The 24,846-nt window shown below is 36.0% G+C and overlaps 1 protein-coding gene across 1 annotated transcript in view; it reads left to right on the top strand.

Moving 5' to 3' along the window:
- Positions 1–24,846, top strand: part of LOC114944746 (dynein axonemal heavy chain 12-like) — a 148,420-nt gene that overhangs the window by 5,502 nt on the left and 118,072 nt on the right. Inside the window, exon 4 of the mRNA XM_085481870.1 lies at positions 12,102–12,348. Within this exon, the coding sequence (XP_085337996.1) occupies positions 12,102–12,348 (247 nt within the window). The remainder of the gene's footprint in view (positions 1–12,101; positions 12,349–24,846) is intronic.

Below are 24,846 nucleotides of genomic sequence, written 5' to 3'. Positions count from 1 at the left end.
TCAGTTGCGATAAATAATTAATTTGTACTGATATCATACAAAACATACAACATTTTTGTACGTCTAATTAGAACTAAATTGTAGAAGCACTTTGAATTTTCAAATGTGACCCCTAACTAATAGGCTTTTATTAGATTTTCGTCTTAATAATATAGTGATTTATTCAGCAACTCATCTTAAACAATATGAGTTCGATTTTTAAATGAACCTTAGGAATACTTGACTCGTAACACGAGATTACACGTCGAAACGTAAAATTATTCCTTTATCCGATTTTTGGAGTAAAAAATAGAGTTTCCCATTTAAATAACGCTAATGTCGGCGGTAAGGTAGTATAATTTTCAAGTCTTGTAACTCGGAAAGTACCTTATAAAATAGTATATTATGTATCAAGTGCGGAAAGTTGACAATTGATCACGAGTGCGGGGGATGGACGCACGAGCCGAAGGCGAGTGCGACCACCCCACACAAGTGAACAATTGGCAATCTGCACGTGATACACATACTATTTTGTATTACAAGTGCAGGCAAAGTGGCTTTGTGCGCGTTTTCTGTGCGCGAGGTGGCCGATCGCACGCCGCCATCTTGCGGCGGCACGGTGCGGGAATAGTCGTGTTCAAAGTCATTGCCCACGGCTTCAGCCGTGGCTCAGCCGTAGGCAATGGCTTTGAACGCGGCTTATTTACTCACCGCGTCGCCGCTAGATGGCGGCGTGGGAAATCGGCCGTTTTCCGCACAGAAAACACGCTCACAAAGTGCTACTTTGCCTGCACGTGTAATACAAAATAACTTAATTATAGTGTTTTAAAAAGCTCTCGAAGTAAGCTATAAGAATATGTAATAAAAAATATAGGGTTATATTTAAGAAATTCAAGATGACCTTAGTCTGACCTTGGTAATTTCGTCCAAAGTCAAACTGATAAGATCAATAAATAGATTTTCTTAAACTACAACTTTTGTTGGAAACTTTTTTCTGTATAATTGTAAACAAAGAAGGGCTATAAGAGCTATTAAACAAAATGCAGTTGTCAGATAATATTAATAAAATTCATTTAAAACGAGAAAATAAAAACATAAGAAATAAACATTTATGCGTAGATAATATTAATAAAATGCATTTAAAACGAGAAAATAAATACATAAGAAATAAACAATTATGCAAACGTTTCGGCTGACATTTCAAGCCTTCTTCAGCGCAATACAAATATTTTAATTATAAATTGAAAAGTAATAATAAATAATAAAGACGGTAATTAACAAAGTCAAGATAATAAATATATGAAGTCAGTTTTTTGTTTCAATACATATGTTGTTAAACAAGTCATGTATAACAACCACCGTTTCTGATACATACTTTGTTCGAGCGAACGCACCATGCAATCACCCATGAGAATAGACTTCCTGATTTACTGATCAAGGGAGATATCTTGATTGAATCCTCTTGATGAAATGTTGTTAAACATTAAATTAAGATCTAAATAAACAATATCCGATTATTCGTTACAGTCTGATAAGTAAAATGCACTGTACACTCACTCAAACAAATCAATTAATGTTTAACAACATTTCATCAAGAGGATTCAATCAAGATATCTCCCTTGATCAGTAAATCAGGAAGTCTATTCTCATGGGTGATTGCATGGTGCGTTCGCTCGAACAAAGTATGTATCAGAAACAGTGGTTGTTATACATGACTTGTTTAACAACATGTGATAATTTCACAAAAGTTTCACGTATCAGATCCGACATCCTTTTAACAAGGTTTTTTTGCAGAGGACAAAACAGAATGTTAAACCATCACAACTCTCAGATCTCAAATGAGAAAATACCTCAGTGTTTTACCCTTCTTATATCAAGATTTGTTTATAAACCCTGATAATTTTGGCAGAGACTCTATAATGTTGTTATATATGTCAGGCAAAAATTCCGTATCAGTTTGTAGATTCAATCCATTAGCTTGTCTTTTTATAAATAACATTTCCGATATTAGTCTTTTATTATAATAAGGTTCTTTATCTAAAATTTTTACTTTACCCCAGTCAAAATCATGGAAGAACTCTAATCTATGATCCGTAACAACCGATTTATTAGAACACTTTCTGTTGATGTGTTTTTTATGTTCCGTTATCCTAGTATTCAATTTTCTGCCAATCTGACCCACATATGAGGCATCACAATTTTTACAGTTAATTTTATATACTACATTAGTATTCGCTCCTTTAGGTATTTTATCTTTATGTGTTTTTATAAATTTCCCTAATTTATTCATGTTTACATACGAGAGTCTAGTGTGAGCTTTTTTTGTAATACCTATCAGTTGTTCTGTAATATTCGGTAAATAAGGTACAGTAAAAAACAAAGAAGAGTTATTTGACTGATTTAGACTGTTGTTTTTAATATTATTTTTAGTATAAAATAGAGTTTTTAGTCTATCGTTAATTATGTCAAATATGAATTTTACAGGATAATTATCATTTATTAAGATAATAATTAATCATTTCTATATTTTTTTGGTAAAATGAAGGATGTGATAATAAAATTACCCTATCAATCAGACCGATGATTGTGCCTCTTTTTTGACATATAGGGTGTTGCGAAAGAAAATTCAAGTACCTTCCAGAGAACGTTGGCTTTCTAAACCAATCACATATAATTTTATTATCTGTAGATATTAACTTGATGTCCAAGAAACTTAAACTATGGTTTTTTCTTCTTTTTCAATAGTGAATTGTATACGTGGGTGTAATGAATTAAAAGTATGTAACGTATGTTCAATATAGTTATTCGGTATTGACAAAATAAGGTCATCTACATATCTATGGAAAAAAACCGGTTTATAGTTAAGTAAACTTAGAGCCTTGGATTCCAAATCTTGTAACACTATATCGGCGACTATGGGGGAAAGAGAGGAACTCATCGGAGTTCCGTAAGTTTGCTTGTATATAGTATCATTAAAAGTAAAAAATGTAAAGTTTAATATTAGACTAATGCCATTCAAAAACTCCGATTTATTGAAATTGCAGTTATCACTAATGAATTGCCATCTCTCCGATAAACCTTCCAGTACTAAGTCTACCGGTATATTAGTGAAAAGTGACACAACATCCAATGAAATTAAACTTGAATTATTTGTTAACTGTAAAGTAGAAAATTTTTCCACTAATTTAAAGCTGTTTTCTGTATAACTACTAGTCTTTGGAATACTTTTTATTAATATCTTGTGTAAAAAAATCTGCTAAATTATACAGTGGTGTGTCAATAGACGAGACGATAACCCTATAGGGACAATTGATTTTGTGCACTTTCGGTAATTCATAAGCTCTAGGAAGATTACCATCACTACACGATAAATACTTGTAAGTATTAAAAGATATAAAACCTTTATTTTTCCATCTCCCTAAAAGATCACGTAGATTGGAAACTATACTATTAGTAGGGTTTTTTCTTATCAAAATGTAAGTGTCTCTGTCTTTAAAAATGTTTTCAACCTCCTCTATATACTTATCTCTGTCCAACGCCACCGTAATATTTCTCTTGTCAGCCTTCGTGATAATAAGATTTGGATTTTCATCTAAAAATTTTTTAGTGTTTATACTCAACTCTAATAATGTTTTATTAAAACCGTTGTCCGGGTATTGGTACTGATTAATCGCATTCACAACATTCCTAGATTTTTCTCTAACAAAAACTCTTTTATCCGGAGGCAGTTTTTTTAGATTATTTTCAAAATATTTTATAAAATCAATAGTTAATTGTACCTTATTATTATTCGGAAGACTAAAGTTCTCACCCAATTGAAGAAGACTAATTATATTGTCCGGTATCGTAGTGTTTGATAAATTAATGAACCAATTATTATTAATTTTAGAAAGATTTGGATTAGAATCTAGAAAAGAATTAGGATCTACATTTACTACAAATTCTTCTCCTTTATCCGTTAAATTCTGTTGTTTATTTACAAAGTTATTTTTCAAACTAGGATTAAAATTGTAACTATTATTTCCTATCTGGTAATAATATTCTATTGTGTTTTTATTATTGTTATTTATATTTTTAGCTTTAGTGGTACAATGATAATTAATTGGTTTAATGAGGAATCTTTTTTGAATTTTTTTAACATAAATTCAAGTTTCTTCTCAAATACATTGCGTCTGTTCATAAAAAAATGAAACAATGATTTGTTTTGACGGTTAAAAAACTCAATGCATACCATCTCTAGAATATAATAATGTATCGAGCTCAATATGCTAATAATATGTGTCTGTGATTTCCTAATAGTGTCATATGTGTCGTCAATTTCTAATTTTAACAGTTTATTACAGAAAATCTCCCTAATGCGATCAAATCTACAAAAAGACCTGTGACTTGTTATACTGTGTTCATAATTTTTAAATATTGAGTATACCCAGCAAACACCGATATATTTTTGTTACATTGCTACAATAAAACGGAATATAACAGGTAATATAACGTGTATGTTACATGTAACATCCATGTTAGTTGTAATTTCCCACTCATAGATGTAACATTTTAATATAACATATATTACATTGTAGTTATATTGTAATTATATACCAAATAGCACATTGATGTATTGATAAGTCAGTGCTATCATGGGATATAATGACAATATAACTACAATGTAATATATGTAATATTAAAAATGTTACATCTATGAGTGGGAAATTACAACTAACATATACGTTACATGTAACATGCTTGAGTATATAACATTTATATATTGTGTTTGCTGGGTATATAATGAGAGTATATGTGTCGGAAAAACATCATGCTTTTTACAATTACGTAAGAAACCAATCATCAATTTACCAACAATAATGGTTTTTTTCATACTTTAACCATAATTTTAACATGTTCATCGCCTCTTGTCCATAAAAATAACTAATATGTGCAAAAAATGAATATTGATAGTCACGCATCTTTCAGCCTAGCGTATATTAAATAAAAATAGTAATTGTAATATTCGGGTATTCTCAATAATCACACAAGTTTCAGGCACAAGTATATACTTTATTTATTGTCCTTCCTGCTTTATGCGTACTGTTGTGCGTTACCCACACTCGCTCGCTCTGCTGCGCATGCGCGTACACTACATCCCTTCTTTATTTTTATTTTTGATAGTACATATGTTTTTAATAGTAGACAATTAAATAATTGAATTGAAATGAGTTTAAGTAAGATAGAATCAACCAATATAAAATTAAATAAGATAAAATAAAATTACATTGCAATAAAGTTATAGTAAGATAGAATAGATTCGTACATTATAATTAGTTCATCTGTATTTCATTTATTATCTCCCATTCTCCATTTACTTTTTTTAGGTGCATAATATTTCTTCTAAACTCTTTACCCGTAGAGTCGTTTTTTATTTTGATATCTCCTCCATTTACTTCTGTTACCGTGTGGGTGGTAGGATTAAAGTTCGAAGTTAGTTTATTCTCTTTATTGATATTTCTTGCATATACCTTTTCTCCTACTTCCAAGTTGTTATCTGCAGCTCTTCTCTTCCGGTCTCCGTATTCTTTTCCTATTTCTTTCATCTCTCTATCCTTGTCTCTTACTTCTTGGTCTGTTATTTTATTTTCAATGTCCATCTTAGCTGGTATTTTGTCTCGAAATTGTCTTTGATAAAATAATTCCGACGGCGATTTCCCTGTTGTAAGATGAGGTGTGCTATTGTACATCATTAAGTATGTAAATATCTGTTCCTTCCAGTCTTTTTTCTCTAGTTGACTAATCTTGAGTCTTTTTAGTATATCTCTATTTTGTCTCTCTACCTCTCCATTCATTTGAGGCCAATATGGTATGGTGTGATATAGCTTAATCCCGCATTCAGTGCAGTATTTTTTAAATGTTTCGCTTGTGAGTTGGTTTCCATTGTCACAAGTTAGAGTCGCGGGAAACCCCAACCGTGAGAAAATTTCTTTCAGGATTTTGATCGTGTCTATTGCCGTTATATTTCTTGTAACTTTTATCTCTTTATATCTACTGTAATAATCTACGATGACTAGTAAGTAATCATTACTGGGCAAGGGGCCCAAAAAATCTAATGCTACATCTATCCATGGCATGCTCGGAAGTTCCCTTCTTCTCATGGGGTTTGGTGGATTAGGGGCAGAGACTAGTGTACACCCTTTGCATGATTTAACCATGTTCTCCGCGTCCTTATCTATTTTCGGCCACCATACTTTCGTTCTAAGTCGATTCTTTATTGCAACTATTCCCGGGTGTCCTTTATGAGCGGCTTCTAATACTCTTTGTCGTAATGGTGGTGGGATGACTATTTTATTGCCTCGTAAAAGAATGTCTTCATTGAAGCATAACTCCGCTTGAAAAATTTTATAGTTTCTAACCGATTCGTCCAGCTGTTGTTATATACGCCATTTTTTACTTTTAGGATTTCTCCGTCGATTGAAGAAGCGGCTTCGATTTCTTTCAGCGGTACTGCGATTGGTGTGCTATATTCGACAATCTGATTTATATAATTTTCGTTTTCAAATGGTTTTAGTGTGTTTGTCTTGCATAATCTTGATAATGGATCCGCGATGTTGGATTTGCCTGGTTGATAAATGACTTTATATTTAAACGCCTGTAGTCTCAAAACCCACCTTTCTATTCTGGCACATGGTTTGGATCTCTGTCCAAATATTATCTCCAGGGGTTTGTGGTCACTAATGAGTTCAAATTCTTTCCTGAAGAGATATATTTTAAAGTGTTCCACTGCCCACACGAGAGCTAGTGCTTCTTTCTCTGTTTGGCAATATCTTTTTTCGCAGTCCGTAAGACTTTTGCTCCCGTATGCTATTATTCTGGGGCCATTGGAATCGATCTGAATGAGTACTGTTCCCAAACCGACTGGGGAAGCATCTGCTATTACTTGCGTTTTATCGTCCGGGTTGTAATAACCAAGCGTTTTTATTTTTGATAGGCTTTCTTTTAGGTCTTGGAACGCTATATTTTGATCTGATGTCCAGTATTTTTGAATATTTGTTGTTTTGTTTAATTTTAAGCGTAGTAATTTCCTGAACGGTTCTGTTAAGGTAGTCAGGTTCGGTATCCATTTACCTACGAAATTCACCAAACCTAAGAAACTCTGGAGCTCTTCGATGGTTGTAGGGCATCGACTGGTTTGTATTACTTTTATGTATTTTCCTAGGGCTTTTATACCTTCCTCCGATAATTCATGTCCTAGAAATTCTACCTTTTTGGTTTTATAAATGCCCTTCCTCTCGTTCAGCAGAACGTCATTTTCCTTCAGGACTTCCAATACTTTTTTCAGCCTTTTATCATGGGAAAGTTCATCTTGTCCGTACACAATTATATCGTCGATGAAGTTTGATGTGCCTTCGCATCCTAGAAGCATTATTTCAAGAACCTTTTGAAATATCTCTGGGGCGCAGGATATCCCAAACATTAGTCTTTTATATCGGAAAAGCCCTTTGCTGGTGCTGAAAGTTGTTATGTACCGAGAATCAGGGTCTATCTCTACTTGATGAAATGCGTTTTTTTTGTCTAATCGGGAGAAATATTTCGCTTGTCTAAAGTTTGGTAGCATCTCGTTCATCGTAGGCAATGGGTGGTTTTCTCTTATTATTGCTTTTTTGGCACGTCGCATGTCGATGCAAATACGTACTTCGCCGTTTTCTTTTAATACAGGTACCATCGGCGATACCCATGGTGAAGGTCCGTGAACCTTTTCAATGATGTCGGAATCCTTCAGTTCCGCCAGTTTTTCGTTAACTTTATTTTCTAAAGGAATCGGTATCCTTCTATATGGTTGGATTACCGGTTTGACGGTTTTGTCTATTGGTATTGTAATTTTGACGTCTTTGAACTTCGGAAGTGGTTGGATGGCGTTTATTTGAAGGCCGATTTGCAGTACCCCTAGCTCGATTGCGGTATTTTTTCCTAGTAGGTTTCGCGTCCCATTGCGAATAACGTAGAAAGTCGCTCTCCGTGGGGAATTATTGGTGTTAATGGTGATATCTGCTTGAAATGATCCAATAATGTCTAAAGGTTTCTTACTTCCATATGGCAGAAGTACTTTATCTGGCTTTTTTATTTGTTGATAAGCCTTTACCTCGTGTTCCTTTAGATATTGCCAGGTCTTATCGGTGATAACATTGCACTTGCTTCCTGAGTCGATTAGCATTTCAATCTTTATTCCTCCCACTAAACAATTTATAACCGAGTCCTCATCCAGATGGAAAATATAGTCTACTTCTTCAGTTTTAGTGTCTTCTTGCTTATGTTTCTTAGGTCTAGTTTCTGTCTTTTTTTCAAATATCTTTTTCTTTTGTTTTGTCCTGCAATATTCTCTGAAGTGGCCAAAGAGATTGCATTTGAGACATCTTTTATCTCTTGCTGGACATCTCTTGTCATACTGTGAATGCTTGTTGCTGCCGCATCTTGAGCAAGTCTCGTCGGCATTCCTATTATTTGCTTGTTTATTTGAACTTTTGTACTTTTTAAAGTCTAATTTGTTGATTTTATTATTATTTCGTTCTTGATGAGTTAAGTCTTTTTTATTAAAGATTTCTAGTTGTCTGCTGACTGCTTCCAACGCGTTTGCTTTACTAATAATCTGGTCGAGTGTCATGTTGTCTCCTGTTGATAGTATTTTTTTCCGTAACTCCGTTGAATTGCATTTCTCTACTATTTGATCTATTAGGTGTTTTTCAATGTTTGTAAACTTACACTTGTTTGCTTGGTTTCTTAATTTGAGTAGGAATTTTTCAAATTTTTCACTCTCTTCTTGTTTTATCAGTCTAAATAGATGTCTTTCATAAACCTTGCTTTGTTTTGGTGAAAAATATTCATCTAATTTATTAAGTGCGACCTTGTAAACGTCTACTCCTTCTGCTTCATCCACGTGTGCTCCTGGTATATTATAATAGATATCCTGTAAAGTTAGTCCTCCGGTGTGTAAAAGCGTTGCTCTTTTATTTGCTGGTTTATCTATGTTCAAAGCTAATAGATATATTTCCAGTGCTCTCTTCCATTTTTCCCAGCGTATACCTACAGAAGCTGGGTCACCGTCACAATCAAAACAATTGAGACTTGTCAGCGTCGAGGCTAGTTGAGCCATTTAGATGATCTGAAATTAAATTTAATATATATTTCTTTTTTTTTCTTCATGGCCCTTTATAGCATTTGCTAACAGATTTCCTTGCGTGGCCCTTGAAATATTGAACCATAAAGAACTTTTGTTCTTGTTGCGTGGCCCTTTAGCATTTGCTAACAGATTTATCTGCGTGGCCCTTGTAATGTCATGATTAAGTAAGCGACAATATTGAAACATAAAGAACCTTTGTTCTTATTGCGTGGCCCTTCAGTTCTTTTGACTGCATGGCCCTTGTCCAGGATTGACATACGTTATACCTGACGGAATTTTTTTTTTTTTTTTTTTTTTTTTTAGTTATAATAATCTCGTCAAGCAACCGTAGTACCCGGAAAGTTTGCACTTTCATGCGTTATTGACATTATTTATGTGCGTGGCCCTTTTGTTACTTGCTGTAATCAATGTGCGTGGCCCTTTGCATACTTGTAATTAATTTATTTCGTAATGTATGATTCATTTAGAAGTAAGTAAAGTCTTCCGGCATTGTCATTTGTATCTATCTTCTAAACTAACTTGTTTTTTATAGCAAATTTATAGACGTCAATTGACAATGCACGGAGGTATTTACTTTACTTTTTTTTTCTTTCCTTTTACCTGTTTATTTACTTCTTGGCACTCAAGTTCTTCTTCCTCGTCGCCACTTGTAATATTCGGGTATTCTCAATAATCACACAAGTTTCAGGCACAAGTATATACTTTATTTATTGTCCTTCCTGCTTTATGCGTACTGTCGTGCGTTACACACACTCGCTCGCTCTGCTGCGCATGCGCGTACACTACAGTAATTAGCTCTGTCAAACTTAATGATTGTAAACAAAGAAGGGCTATAAGAGCTATTAAACAAAATGCAGTTGTCAGATAATATTAATAACATTCATTTAAAACGAGAAAATAAAAACATAAGAAATAAACATTTATGCGTAGATAATATTAATAAAATGCATTTAAAACGAGAAAATAAATACATAAGAAATAAACAATTATGCAAACGTTTCGGCTGACATTTCAAGCCTTCTTCAGCGCAATACAAATATTTTAGTTATAAATTGAAAAGTGATATTTTTTCTGTATATTTTTTTAGATTTTTCAGGGTTTCGATCTTTTTGGGGCACCCTGTATATATATGTGTGTGCGTGCGTGCGTGCGTGCGTGCGTGCGTGTGTGTGTGTGTGTGTGTGTGTGTGTGTGTGTGTGTGTAGATATATATGAGACATTCTTTCTCAACCGGATAGCCTACGCTCCCCAAAATTGGTTTAACTTTCAACAATTGTGCAAGGGCTTAGAATTTAGCTATTTGCACCTACTTTCTGATGAAAATGATTGAAACGCCGGGTGACGTTTTTCAAAAACACCAGTTTTCGTGTTGAGAAAAAATAGGAGCATTCCATGTTAAGTAGGCCACTTTTATTGCAGAAAAGCAACCATTTTTTTATTTTTAACAACTAAATTGTATCCTTTTTACACTAAAATCTAGATGTTCGGAATGTTAATTTTAACGGTTAAAAAATGACATCTTATTCTATCTTGATATCAAATGTCTGCTTAAGAATATGGTATAACTAAAATCGCATAAAATTGATCTGCCATTTTGAATTTTTAACATCTGAACTCGAATTCTGAGAAGAACTCTTTGAATTGTATGCAATTTTTGCGTTCGAAGTCCCAAATCCTTCGTATGAGATTAAACACATAGCTGACATATTAAGATAAAATAAGATGCTATTTTTACCGTAAAAAATAACATTATTTTCCAGGTGTAACTTTTAGGTTTTAATAGAGGGATGTTAAGAATTTTTAGAATTAAATTTAAGAATTAAATGATTAAAAATAAAAAAAAATTGTTTTTTTTTGTAATAAAGGTGGTTCACTTGATATGTTCCATATATAGGTAAGGTTGCAACGGAAAACTTTAAATATTTTTTATCTTGTAATTTATTGAATGTAAAAGGGTACATACTCTCTTACATTAATTAATTTCCTACGTAGTCTCAATGGTGTGCAATACAAGTATTCTAGCGTTTAGTGGATGGATATCTCTAGAAAAGTTTTATTTAAGATTCAAAATATATTAAAATTAAGAAATCATTAAAATAAAATAATTAGTCGACATTTAGCAATTAACTTCAGAAAAAATGTTATAACATAAGGAAAACGCTGTTTTTTGCTATTTTTTGATTTGGGAAATGTTATATTAAAATCCATGTTCTCTTTTTTTAAACTTTTAGTGGTTTCTTAAAGCGGATACATTAATACAATTTTTAAAAGTGTAAAAAAATTTTTAGGTTATAATTTTTCGTGCACAACAAATTAATAAATTATTTTATGTATTTTTTTTTAATAAAACAGCCATTTTGAGGTTGCCATAATGGATTTTTCTAAAATGCCATATGATATTATAAAATAGATATATTAAAGTAATTTTTCCGACCAAGAGAAATTTTTTAGCTAGTTCCCAATTTTGGTCGTAAAGCTGTTCCGGTTGACGCGGAACGTCCCATAAACATATATATATATATATAAAAAACCACTCCTCAACGTTTAAAGTCGACCAGACTGGCAATAATTTATTATGAATAATTATTTGAAATACAACGTTTCGGCTGTCATTGCAGCCCTTTTCAAGTACATCAAATTTAAAACAGTAAATCAACTTCTATGCAAACAACCGACAATGTTAACGCTTGTTTTGATAAACAATGCCAGTCAAATAATTATTCATAATAAATTATTGCCAGTCTGGTCGACTTTAAACGTTGAGGAGTGGTTTTTTATTAATTATTACTGGCAACCTTAAGGATTATTATTTATTATATATATATATATATATATATACCATATATATATAACCTGATATATTAGAATCTCCTGATATATTTGTATAATTAAAAATAAGAATAAAAACCTAAAATTAAATTGATTAAATTAATTAAATTAATTAAATTTAAATGTTTTGCAGATTTTTCGAACTTGTTGAAGCTGATCTGAAAAAGAACATGTATATTATTACCGCTTTATATTATAACAATATTGTACGGTCGGTTTCTCAGCGTCGTTACATCCAAGATGTGCCAGCAAACATTCTAACACGCTTCCTTAAATGCGCTACAACTATTCTCAGTCTACAAATAATCACTCGTGTGATCGACAGCATCGAGCATTTATTGAATGTTCTCGCTGATCAAACGACGATGCCTCTATTAAAGGTATGTTCTCAAAGGGATTTAATTAATATAACTAAATTTTCAATATTCCGCTCGTATAAAATTTAAACAATTAATAGCTTAAATAATAAGCCAGATTAAACAAGCAAACGAAATTTAGATGTAAAATTAATTTGTATAGTAATTGTATATTTACAATAACTTAAATTATGCATTAAGTAATTTAAATTATTGTATATTTACAATAATTTAAATTTACAGTAAAAACTATATACGCCTCACTTGTTGCACTTTAGTTTTTAATGCCACCATTGTTATCTCTTTTACATATGTATATTTTCAATATTTAATAATGTTATATTAATTAAATATACTTAGTTATATACAAAGTGTCCCATTAAAAAAATATGCTTATATATACCAAAAGCGTTGCGTTTCAGAAAAAAATGTTTCAAATAAAAATTGTTCAGCTTTTGGGGGTGAAAAAATTGATGCTATTAATTTTTTCCTAAAGGCCAATTTTCAAGATCATTTAATAGTCACATGTTTTTTTTTTTAAATAGAACCACCTTAAATTTTTATATAAATCGATTCCTCATAATATTTATTCATAATATAGATAAAAAATTATAAAGGTAACAGCCAAAAAGTGAATAGTTTACGAAATATTTTATAATTATTGACAAAATTTCACAGAAACTATGAAGTATCTCGTAAAATATTTATTTTTCGATGATCTTACTTCAATACTCTTATGCACAAAATAACGAGAAGAATCAATTAATGTAAAAGAAACACATAGTTATTTATAAATAAAGTACGTAATTTGCAATCAGCAGCTACGTATTACAAACTACACTCCTCAAAATAAGGAATCAAAAAAAATTTTCTACAAAATAGGCAAATTTTAAATAGATGTAACTTTGTATTAAAAAATAAAAATATAAATTCTAAAAGAGTTTTAAGACTTGAAATTTGAAATCTCTATTTTCGAAAGGTCACAGCTTTTTTAATTTTCTTCAATTCTGATATTTTTTACATACAGAAAACGATAAACTTAACAAAATGGAAAATTTTCTTCTTATTTTGTAGAAGTGTCACATGCACAAAAAGATTTGATTAAATCTTCTTACATTTTTATGTTAAGAGGATGCTGCCGTTGTTCTGTTTTATTGACTTTAAGTTAGGTTCACTTTTTATCGAATGTACAGATTGAAAAATTTTCCACATTGAAAGTACTGATAATAATGAATAAGGAGCGCTGTCCGGCAATTAATTTTTGCTGTTTTGTGCCTCAACATCGATTTCACGCGCAAATATACATACATAATTAATTCAAATACGAATCTTTTAATACAAGCTTTTAATCTCATTTTTATTACTATTAAAGATAGTATTAAGAGTGTTTAAGTTCAGTGCGTTTTTTTCGTTTCTCCCTAATGTATAGATACGTAACTCCCTATAAGATTCCCTCAGTAGGCGAGTCGAGCGCGATTCAGTTCCTTACTGCGCACACGTCGTACGACACAGTCCGAGTTACGAAGCGGATCAGAGAGATTGTTAGGAAGACAAAATAAAGTTCTATACGTGCTTCATATATCGACTTGAGATTTTTTCTCAGCCCATTCACATAATCCAGCTCCAACAAGTTATGGGCCCAGTCGCGGTTTAACTGCGCGGAAAATTGTGTGAACGCGGCGAGAACTTTGTCGGGAAATCGCACGTGGCGAGAAGCGAAAAAGGTCGGCCATTGTTCGAGTGCCGGTGTCAACGTGCAACAAGTGCGCGAGTTAGTAAAACCCGCGATGTCTGTCGGAATCTCGGTAAAGGGTGTGAAGCCTTTTGATGGAACGAATTTCCAGGGCTGGAAAGCACAAATAAACGCATTATTTATCATGAATGATGTTCTGGATATGGTAGATAGCACGAGGGGAGCGCCAGCCGCGGGAGCCGGACACGCGGCCGCGTTGAAAAAAAATGTTAAAGACGATGCGACAGCGAAGTATATAATCCTGTCGAATCGCGACGAAGCCCAACAAGTGTGCGTACTATCGTGCATTTCCGCGAAAGAAATGTGAGACAAACTGTGTTTAATCCACGAGCAAAAGACAGTGACTAACAAGCTGGGTTTGCTAAAGAGGTTCCACGAATATCGGATGAGCGAAGCGGACACGGCGGTACAGCACGTGGCCAGAGTAACAAATATGGCGAGTCAGCTCAAGGACGTCGGCGAAGACGTGTCGGATGCCACAGTAATGGCGAAAATTCTCGCGAGTTGGACCACGAGGTTCAGTACGCTTCAAGTGGCATGGAATTTAGCGTAGATCCCGCACGACAAACTCTTGACAATCTCCAGGAAAGGCTGATTAGAGAGGACGCGAGAATCAAGAACGACGAAGACTCTTCAGAAGCGCTGGCCGCGACGGCCAAAAATCGACGTTTGCAAGGAGCGAAAAGTGCCGGAAACAGGAAGAATGAAAATAAAAAGAAAACGAAGGATATACAGTGTTACAAGTGTCAAGGTATGGGACATTTTGCAAATCAGTGTCGTAATAAGCGGAAGCCTCGTGAAAACGGCGAAAAATCCCGCGACTGCGCATTCGCAGCGGAAACGAATAAAAGTGTGATCGCGTCGAGTTCAAGTAGTGCCAATAACGCTCGTGTACTGTGGACGCAAAGTCAAGTAATGGCCGCCGATCAAAGTGAAGTCTGGCTTATCGACAGCGGTGCATCTAGGCATCTGACTTACCGACGCGACTGGCTAACCGACTACAAGACGGATAAAGCAGGTGCTACGATATCACTCGGTGACAATCAAATCTGCAACGTCGCTGGTGAAGGCATGGTGCAAATCAAAAAATTTATCGACGGCATGTGGCACGACGCGCGAATTGAGAAAGTGCTGCATGTTCCGAAATTGCGCAAGAACTTATTTTCTGTCGGAATGTGTACGAAAAAGGGATTCGAAGTGCAATTTAAGAATAATTGGGTCGAAGTGGTGCGCGATGGTGAAGTGCTCGCGACGGGCATGAAACAGAGTAACGATGTGTATCGTATGTTCTTCAAGGTCGCGAAACAAGGAAGTACCGACGAAGCAAACATAGCCACAACGAATTTAACTGTGTGGCACGAGAGATTGGGACACATCGGGAAGCGCGCGATATGCGAAATGGCCGAAAAAAAACTGGTAAGTGGAGTGTCTATTACCGATAAAGATGACGTTTTCTGCGAACCATGTAAATTGGGGAAATCACACAGGCTGCCGTTCAACAAGAAATTGGAGCGTGATAAGAAGATAAAACCTGGCGAAAAATTGCACTCGGACGTATGCGGGCCAATGTCAACGAATTTGGTAGGAGGCTTGAGGTATTTTTCAATCTTCAAGGATGAAGCGACCGGCTACAGACACGTATACTTCATGAAGAGGAAATCTGAGGTGTACGAGAAATTCAAGATCTTCGAGAAAATGATCGAGAACAAGTTCGGTCGGAAAATGAAAACATTACGCTCGGACAACGGTAAAGAATTCAGCAACAAGGACATAATCAATTATCTCGAGAAACGCGGAATCAAGCAAGAAACGACCGCGCCGTACAACCCTGAGCAGAACGGCAAGGCCGAACGCGAGAATCGAACAATAGTCGAAAGCGCACGCACGATGATAATTGCGAAAAATCTACCGTTGTGTATGTGGGCAGAAGCAGTGAATTGTGCGGTATATATTCTCAATCGGACCGTGGACAAGAGATGCAGTAACGCCGTATGAAGCGTGGACTGGAAAAACCCCAAATTTGAAGCATCTACAAATTTTCGGTTCCGACGTGTACGTACACATTTCCAAACAATTCACGCAGAAATTCGATGCGCGAGCGAGTAAGAAGATCTTCGTTGGATACACGGAGGAATCGACGAACTACCGAGTATATGACCCTGAATCCAAGAAGGTCAGCATAGCACGCAATGTCGTGTTTAACGAAGAAATCGGAGCTCCATCGGTGAGAAAAGATGAGAAGAAAGAAGAAGACGAAATAATTCTACTACGAACGACAGCCGAAAGCGAAAACAGAAACGTGACCGACGCCGAAGAAGAAGTTGACAACAACGAAGAGGAAGAAGAAGAGGACGACGACGAGGCCGAGGAACGAGTGAACGAGCAAGCACAAAAAGTTGCAGTAGTCCTGCAAGATCGCTCGAGAATCAAGACTCCGAGCAGGTACCGGCACGACGCCAACGCCGAGTACATCGCACCGACAACGTATGATGAAGCCACGAATAGTACGGAAGCCCTGCAGTGGAAAGATGCGATTAAAAACGAACTCTTAGCCCACGAGGAGAACAACACATGGCAACTTGTGAAAAGAACGCCGGAAATGAGACTGATTGACTCGAAATGGGTGTTTCGGGTGAAGAAGGATGATGATGGGAAGTCACATCGATTCAAAGCACGTTTGTGTGCGAGAGGATTTCTATAGCGTGAGGGGATCGACTTCAAGGAAACCTTCTCTCCAGTGGTGCGATATGACTCATTGAGAGTATTGCTGGCAATAATAGCATCAAAAGATCTTGAAGTAATGCAGTTTGACGTACAAACTGCATTCCTATACGGAAAACTGGAAGAAACGATATACATGGAAATTTCGGAAGGACTCCAGATAAAAGAAGATCCCAGGAAGGTAGCATGCAAGCTCGAGAGATCTCTCTACGGGCTAAAACAAGCTCCAAGATGTTGGAACCTGAGATTCACCAAGTTTTTGAACGAGTTCAACTTTGAAGAGTGCGAGGCAGACAAGTGCGTGTTCACAGGAAAATTCAAAAATGACACAGTGTATTTAGCAATATTCGTCGACGACGGCCTGGTTGCAACGAGCAATGTAGAGACTCTTAAGATAATAATCCAACGGCTAAGCGAAACGTTTAAGATAACTGTAGAGAATTCAAATGTTTTTGTCGGGCTGCAAATCGAACGCGATAGAGAGCGAAAGACGTTATTAATTCACCAGAGTTCGTATACGCAAAGAATAATTGAAAAATTTGGAATGGCGGACGTAAAAACGGTGAGTGTGCCGGCGGATCCTCACGCAATACTGATCCCAGCCGAAAAGGATGACGATAAATTAAGTAACATGCCATATCGCGAAGCAGTCGGGTCACTAGTCTTCTTGGCGTCCGTATCAAGACCGGACATCGCGTTCGCGGTAAATTCAGTAAGCAAATACTTGTGTAAGCATAACGCAACACACTGGCGAGCGGTAAAAAGAATATTTGCGTATCTTAAAGGCACGATCAATTTCGGTATCAAGTATGTAAGCGGCGGTAGCAAAGTAGCATTAATAGGTTTTTCAAACGCTGACTACGCTGGAGATATCGAAACGAGAAGATCCACAACCGGATACGTTTTCTGTATTGCAAATGGAACTGTCACGTGGTCGTCGCAGCGGCAACGACTGGTGACGCTAAGTACGACGGAAGCCGAATACGTTGCTGCATCTGCAGCAGCGCGAGAAGTAGTATGGATAAGAAAACTGTTGTCGGACATCGGATGTCTCTGTGACAAGCAGATGACTCTATACATCGACAACCAAAGCGCAATCCAACTAGTCAGAAACCCAGTGTTTCACAAAAGGACAAAGCATATAGATGTCCATTTTCATTTTATTCGGGAAAAGGTAAACGGAAAAAAAATTAATGTCAAGTATGTTCAGTCCGAGAATCAACGCGCAGATATATTTACGAAGGCGCTGCCGCGAGATCGTTTTAGAGACATGTGTTCCAAGTTAAATATGGTAATGAGTCACGATAAACGCTCGAACGGCGGTAGTATTAAAGATAGTATTAAGAGTGTTTAAGTTCAGCGCGTTTTTTTTCGTTTCTCCCTAATGTATAGATACGTAACTCCCTATGAGATTCCCTCAGTAGGCGAGTCGAGCGCGATTCAGTTCCTTACTGCGCACACGTCGTACGACACAGTCCGAGTTACGAAGCGGATCAGAGAGATTGTTAGGAAGACAAAATAAAGTTCTATACGTGCTTCATATATCGACTTGAGATTTTTTCTCAGTCCATTCACACAATCCAGCTCCAACAATTACTTCTGTATTATTCTTTCATGTCATCTCTATTAGGAGCGCCATATTTTGTGCACAAATAAACTGCAGAACTTTTGTATTAAATAAGTATTGTTATGAGCTGATGCAAGAGGCCAATAAAAAACTTTTTTTAACTTTTATTGTTTTTTTATACGAAATTACAGCGCTCCCCTTTTATTATTATCAGTACTTTAATTGTGGAGAAGAATTTTTCAATCTGTATAGCCAATAAAAAGGAAAGCCTTTGAATTCAAAGTCGTAAGTAGAGATTTCGAAAGTAGAGATTACAAGTCTTAAAACAGTCATAGGTAGCATCCCCTTAAACTAAATTTATTTCTTTATATTTATAATTTATTTATTAATTATTTTAATAGTTAGTAAATCAATTCATATAATTTGCTATTTTTTAGTATGTAAATTTATAAAAATAGTAACAAAATTATTATTTTTATTTATTACTTATTGTTAATTATTTGTTTATCAAACTTGTTTGTTGAAAAGTTATAATAGTTATGTAACATACCGCTTTCCCGGCACGGCCAAATTCGCTCAATAGAGATCAAGGGTTTGGAAAAAGGTCCGTGAAACACAAGACGCGGCGGTATTTCAAGAAAATAAAAGAAATTTATTTAGAGACGAATGATAGTTACAATGCAAAATAAAAAGAGAGAAAATAGTACAAGATTGATTTATCACATGTAATGCATTCGTATAATATGCTTCGGCGTTTTAATTCGTGGACGCACATTTGCGGCGTACGTCGAAGTTGTCGTGGTTTTTAAATCACCGAGCCTTTAAATACTCGGCTTTGCAGCGTATGTAGTCACGCAAGCGGTGATTGCCAGCCGGTATTTATAACGGGGAAAGTGTCGTGTTGAGAATGGTCATTGGTGATGAAAATTCCCGTCAAAGTCGAGGAACTCCTCACCTCTATAAAAGCAGCAGTGCCGAGGTCTGATAGATCACGGACATTTCCGAAAACTTTCCGATAGGGTACTTCTGATTTTTGCGGTTGTTGTCTGGTAGGGAACTTTGCAGAATTTAGCTGTGTGTAAGCGTGCGGGAACTTCCATCAGAGACTGAGTATGCCCGATCTCCTGGTTTGCTTGCTAGCTAATTATTCCAGAATCTAGTTCAGGTACAAACTCTGGAACGGATCAGGAACCAAAATATTTTTTCTTGCCTAGAGCCACTCGTTTTAAACAGTTCCAGAGCAATCTGTCGATTTTGGCTTTCGGCAAATTTTGTGCGTGTTCGGTTTCTTGGAAGTGCTTTGTCGCTATGCGGCACAGAAATCAAACTCCATATCGCTTAATTTTTATCGCTGTCATCATTAGTTGTTGGTACGATGCCTTTACTATTACAAATATATTTTAATTTTGTTGGTGATTTTTGGGATGTAGAAAACTAAACGTGGTTATATTAACATAAATATTTACTAGGTCGGCTCTGTTTGCCGACTGCTCGTTTCGCGACCACATCAGTAAGTTCTAGCCGATAATATGGAGCGAAACTATTTTATTGGCTACAAAGATTTTCTATTACATTTTAGCATTAAGTGATAATGCAAATGAGAAAATAACACCATGTACAAAAAGAATTTTAAGTTTAACAATGCCACGCTGGTTTTGGTAAATTTAGAAAATAAACTTCGAAGATAGGAATTGGTTTTAGAAATAAAAATTACGCTTATTTTTTCATTTCATACAAATTATGCAAATATTTGTATTAAAAAATTTTATTTTACATGTTTAGATTACAAATTTTTTTCATTGCAAGTCTATGTAAAAGTTTTCTATTAATAATTTCTTTTTCAATAAATGTTTTTAAAACTCTTTCGATCAAAACTATTTAAATGAATGTTTCTATGTATGTGCGAAATTCGGTGTCGATAGATACTTCCGTTACGGAGGAGTAGAGTGTAGACATGTAAAAATCGGAGGTAATTGTAGCAAACCTCCAATTAATTTTTCTGGTTAATTGGAGCAAAGCTCCAATTAATATAACCGATTACAATTAAAAAAGGTATTGCACGAAACTTGACTCGACTAGACTCGACAAGAAAAAAGTACGAAGAAGGGACAGCAGAGACGCGCGCGAGAGGTAAGTATTCTCGATTCGCGTCGCCAGATTCTCTAATGAAGTGAAGTTATACATGTCTCGCCGATGAACCGCTATCTGTAAACGCGGCAACATATTACGGTGCGCGTTATTTTATTGCTCTTCTAAAAGCCATGGAGGGCTTAATCGTTCGAAAAGAGCGCGTAGACACGTCAAGTAATCGGCGACCGTCTCCCCTTCGCCATGCGTGCGACGCATGATTTCATCCCGCAACGCGAATTGGAAATTGGGGTTACCGAAACGCGTACGCCACGCAGCCTCGAATTCCCGCCAAGTTCTCTAACAATTTCTTTCGTTTCGATACCAATAAAGCGCGATATCAGAAAGGAAAAACGGAATGCATTTGAAAATTTCCTCGTCATCAACCGGAACTAACGCGCGGCCTTCTTCTATACGCGCCAAAAACGCTTCCGCATCGCTGTCACATACGCTCGAAAATTTTAAATTTCAGCGGCGCATTATCTGATATGCGTCGCTGACCGATAAAGTACCGCGTACTACGGGGCGCGAACCCGGAGGAACGGATGGTAAATCGAGAATTGGCGGTCTCAAATAAACCGGTGCGCGCAACGGATTCCCGACAATCGCATCCCCAATTCCGGACTCGTGATGATTATCGGGGCACAGGCGAGGGGGCCGAAGGACCGCGCCAGGATCCCCCGGGGTAGGCGTCGTAGGCGGATCTCATCCTAACTGCGTGCAGACCTCGTACTTATTTAACCGGGCCCGCAAAGTCGAAAGGATACCCTCGTTTTTACGGCCGCGCTTTCTAATTCTTCACGTAACTGATCGGCGGTGAGGGTAAAAATCCACTCGCACCCTTTTTCGTTTCCTAAACTCATTGTTCCGAATTTTCTAAACGCGGGTAAGGGGTTAGACAGTTGAATTCCTCCAGACGAAATCACTCGACGAAAATCAATTAATAAATATCGCGTGTTTTCAATAATCAATTTGCGAACGAGACCCTACACTCACGAATCTCGATATTAAGCGAGAAAGCAAAAAAATTATAAGAAAATAGGCTCGAATAATCTCGCAAGGTTGACGCGAAATACCAGCGTAGCGGTCGCAATGCCTAATATTTATTGAAGGCACACCGAAAAACCGTTAATAACACGCGTTCGTTAATAAAATTCCACCGTCCGTGATCCGAAAGCAACACAATATAAAGGGAAAGCAAATACAATACAAATATACAATATCAATATCCCTGAAAGAAAGTGGATTAATAACATATAAGAATCAAAAACAGGCAATATCAATAGCAAGCGAAATATATGCTACACTGTTAATCCTCAAGCCAAATAATCTGAGGAATTTGTGCCCACAGAAATATCCACAAAAAATTCAAGTCACACTCAAAAGAAAATTAAAACGTGAAACAATTAATAATTTACAATATTAGCGCACAAATCGTATAAGCGGTTAATATTGGTGCAAGTTCGCTTAAACTTTTCACTGAAGAGCGCAAAATCGTAAACGGCAATCTTAAAATGTGGGTAAATGCCACTTATAGTTTCAAGCGCAGTAATTGTAAGTGTTAACATTATTGTAAGGTAACTGAAACTCGAATCTGAAGTATCATGAGTAAGACTAGAAAGCATAAGCACAAGTGTAGCGATCACAAAACAGACATAAGTAGAGCAGTAGTATATAATTCGCAACGTAATTCAAAGGATATTTTCACACAAAATATAAATCTCTTAAAGTACTAATCACTGAAACACTTTAACTCTCGTAATAAAAATCTCATGCAATATTATATGAGATCTCATTGTCAGTAAATATTTATTTCCTCCAATAGAAAAAAATTCTGTCGAGTATCAATCTTGCAAAATGTACTTCCGAAAAAGAGAAAATTTCTCATAATTATAAGTCTAAATAATTATAATAAAAGAAATATACGTTTCTTCAAATGTAAATAAATATTTTCAAATATATATGTTTCCGAGTTTAAAGTTCAACAAAAAAAATATATTTGTCACAGAAAATTATAGGCCTCGAAAAAAAGGAAAAAAATAAAAAAAATTATTCTCGAAATATAATTTCTTCAAAAAAGTTTAGCCCAAAAAAAGAATTCAAAAATATATAAACCTATGGAAATCGAAAAATATAAATTTAAAAAAATAATACAAATTTCTCAAAATGCAAAATTTTCAGAGCATAATTATGGCAAAAAATATGTTTTCAAACATGTAAATTGCAAAAAAAATGATCACAGATGAATTATGGCAACATATAAATTTCAAAAAATATATATAAAATTCATAAAGCATCAGAATCGCATAATATAAATTTCAAAAAAAATATATCTTATATACAATAATTATCGAAAAATAGCCAATCTCGAGACCGAACTTCCCGTGAGAATAAAATTTTTCTTTGTGAGCTCCACGTTGGGCGCCAATTTGTAATCGTATATTCTTTATAAAATCGAAGAAAATAATCCACCAAAAATGTAGGGCCGATCTCATTGGTCTACGGCACACCTTCGGCGCGGAAAACAGGAAATTCACGAAAATACAATCTTTCTTGTTGTCTTGGACGCCAGGCGCGGGATTCGCGCCACGCAAAACATTAACAAAGTTAATAATCTCAATTATTCATTCAAATATTCCAAAGTTTTTCGCGACGGCAATACTCAACTCACTCAGAGCGTCAAGGGATAGAGGGAGGAGTTTGAACGGGAGAGAGAAGTGTATTCGAGAGTGGCTATTGAACAATCGTTCGGTTAAATAGTAAAGAGAGTATATTATCCATACGTTGAAAGACAAAAAATAATAGTTGATCAAGTAATATGGAGTTAACAAAAAAAACAAAAGTTTACACATGATATAATAGTTCAGATCCGCGAGCGGATAGCATAAAGACCATAATAATATATGACAAAGAAAATATAAAGAAAATGGAAACGTTACAATATAAGAGTACGGCAAATGTACTGCAAAAATAATATTGATACGCGGCGCGGTGTTTTGGTTCTGCGACTTTGCCACGACCCGACGTAGAGATATCAGGTTTCACGCGGCACATGGGTGTAATTTGTCCTTATGCGTGGCGAATAATTTTAATGCACGAGGCTTAATAAGGTCCGTGCGAAAACAATTAATTCCCGCGATACCAGCACTAAGAAATCTACGTAGTCCGCACTGTTACAATCCCGGAAAACAGAATACAAAACAAATAACGCACTCTAAAATGCCGGACAATCGTACACGCGAAAAAGAATTATTCGTACGCAAAAAAATACAATGACTCAATACGCAACTATACCGTAGTTTATACACTACGCTTACTAGACTCTACGTGACTACAAACAATCAAATTACGACATGCAAGGTATTTATGTTACGACGAAAGTACAAAAATTTCGTTATGACTATCGGCGTATTCGCGGGAGAGGGAGCCACTCTTAATTTATTCGCGAGAGAGAGCACGCAAGCGCCGAGACAAGGATTATACGCGCAACACTCTTAACTTCTCATAAACTCTAAAAAAAAATAATAATTATCCGACTATCACAAACGTTACAAACGTGTCTCTTCCGAATTAGACATGTGAAATCAACGGCTTTACAAATAGGTCCGTTTGTCTCACTAGTATCTTCGTTTCCTGCTCTGCTTTGGCATCCGGGATCAGGGACCTCCGTCTCTCACTACGTTCCGCCAGACAGTGATGAGCGACAGGCCTGCCGGAATCACGCCGATAATAAATTCGTCATTTTCCACGTGAGGCGGTCCTTATCCTGGCAGGGCTGCCGGGCGTCCCGCGGGGCCCCGCGAATTTGATCGTTAATTTGATTCTCTCGCCGTTCCTCCGATTCTTCCGCACTTCTCTCCGGTGTTTCTTCTTGTCAATTTTCACTGAGGTACTTCCTGGCTTTCCGGTCTCTGCGTTTCCTCCGAAATCCTCTTGATCGATTGATTGATCGATCGTTGTTTTTGCAGCAGAAGAGGTCGGGCTAGAGGTAGTGTGTCTCCCACTATTTTCGTCCTCAGGGCTCTCTCATGCGAGAGAGTGGCCATCCCCTTAATGTCTTCGGCGTACCTGCGGAAGAGGGTGTATTTAACGGCGGTATCGGGGTTCTTGGTGTGAGGACCAGTTAAGAAAATCTTTGCATGCGAATATAATTACCGGACGTGATCCGGGATTGGTATCCTCTGCTCAATCTGTAGTCCTTTTCTTCTCTCTTCATTCTTTCCGGTCGAGACACGTAAACAAAATAGAAAAAAAACGCGGAATGGGTGCGAACGCCGCATTTCTTACACAAAAATTTTAACAGGGCGCTTTCTCTCGATTGTGACGCAGACCCCGAATTTCCCGCTTTCTCAGT

The sequence above is a fragment of the Nylanderia fulva genome, unplaced genomic scaffold (assembly GCF_048542155.1).
Source record: "Nylanderia fulva isolate GAGA-0341 unplaced genomic scaffold, ASM4854215v1 Scaffold193, whole genome shotgun sequence".
Classification (NCBI taxonomy): domain Eukaryota; kingdom Metazoa; phylum Arthropoda; class Insecta; order Hymenoptera; family Formicidae; genus Nylanderia; species Nylanderia fulva.
This window is presented reverse-complemented; position numbering and strand designations above follow the sequence as displayed.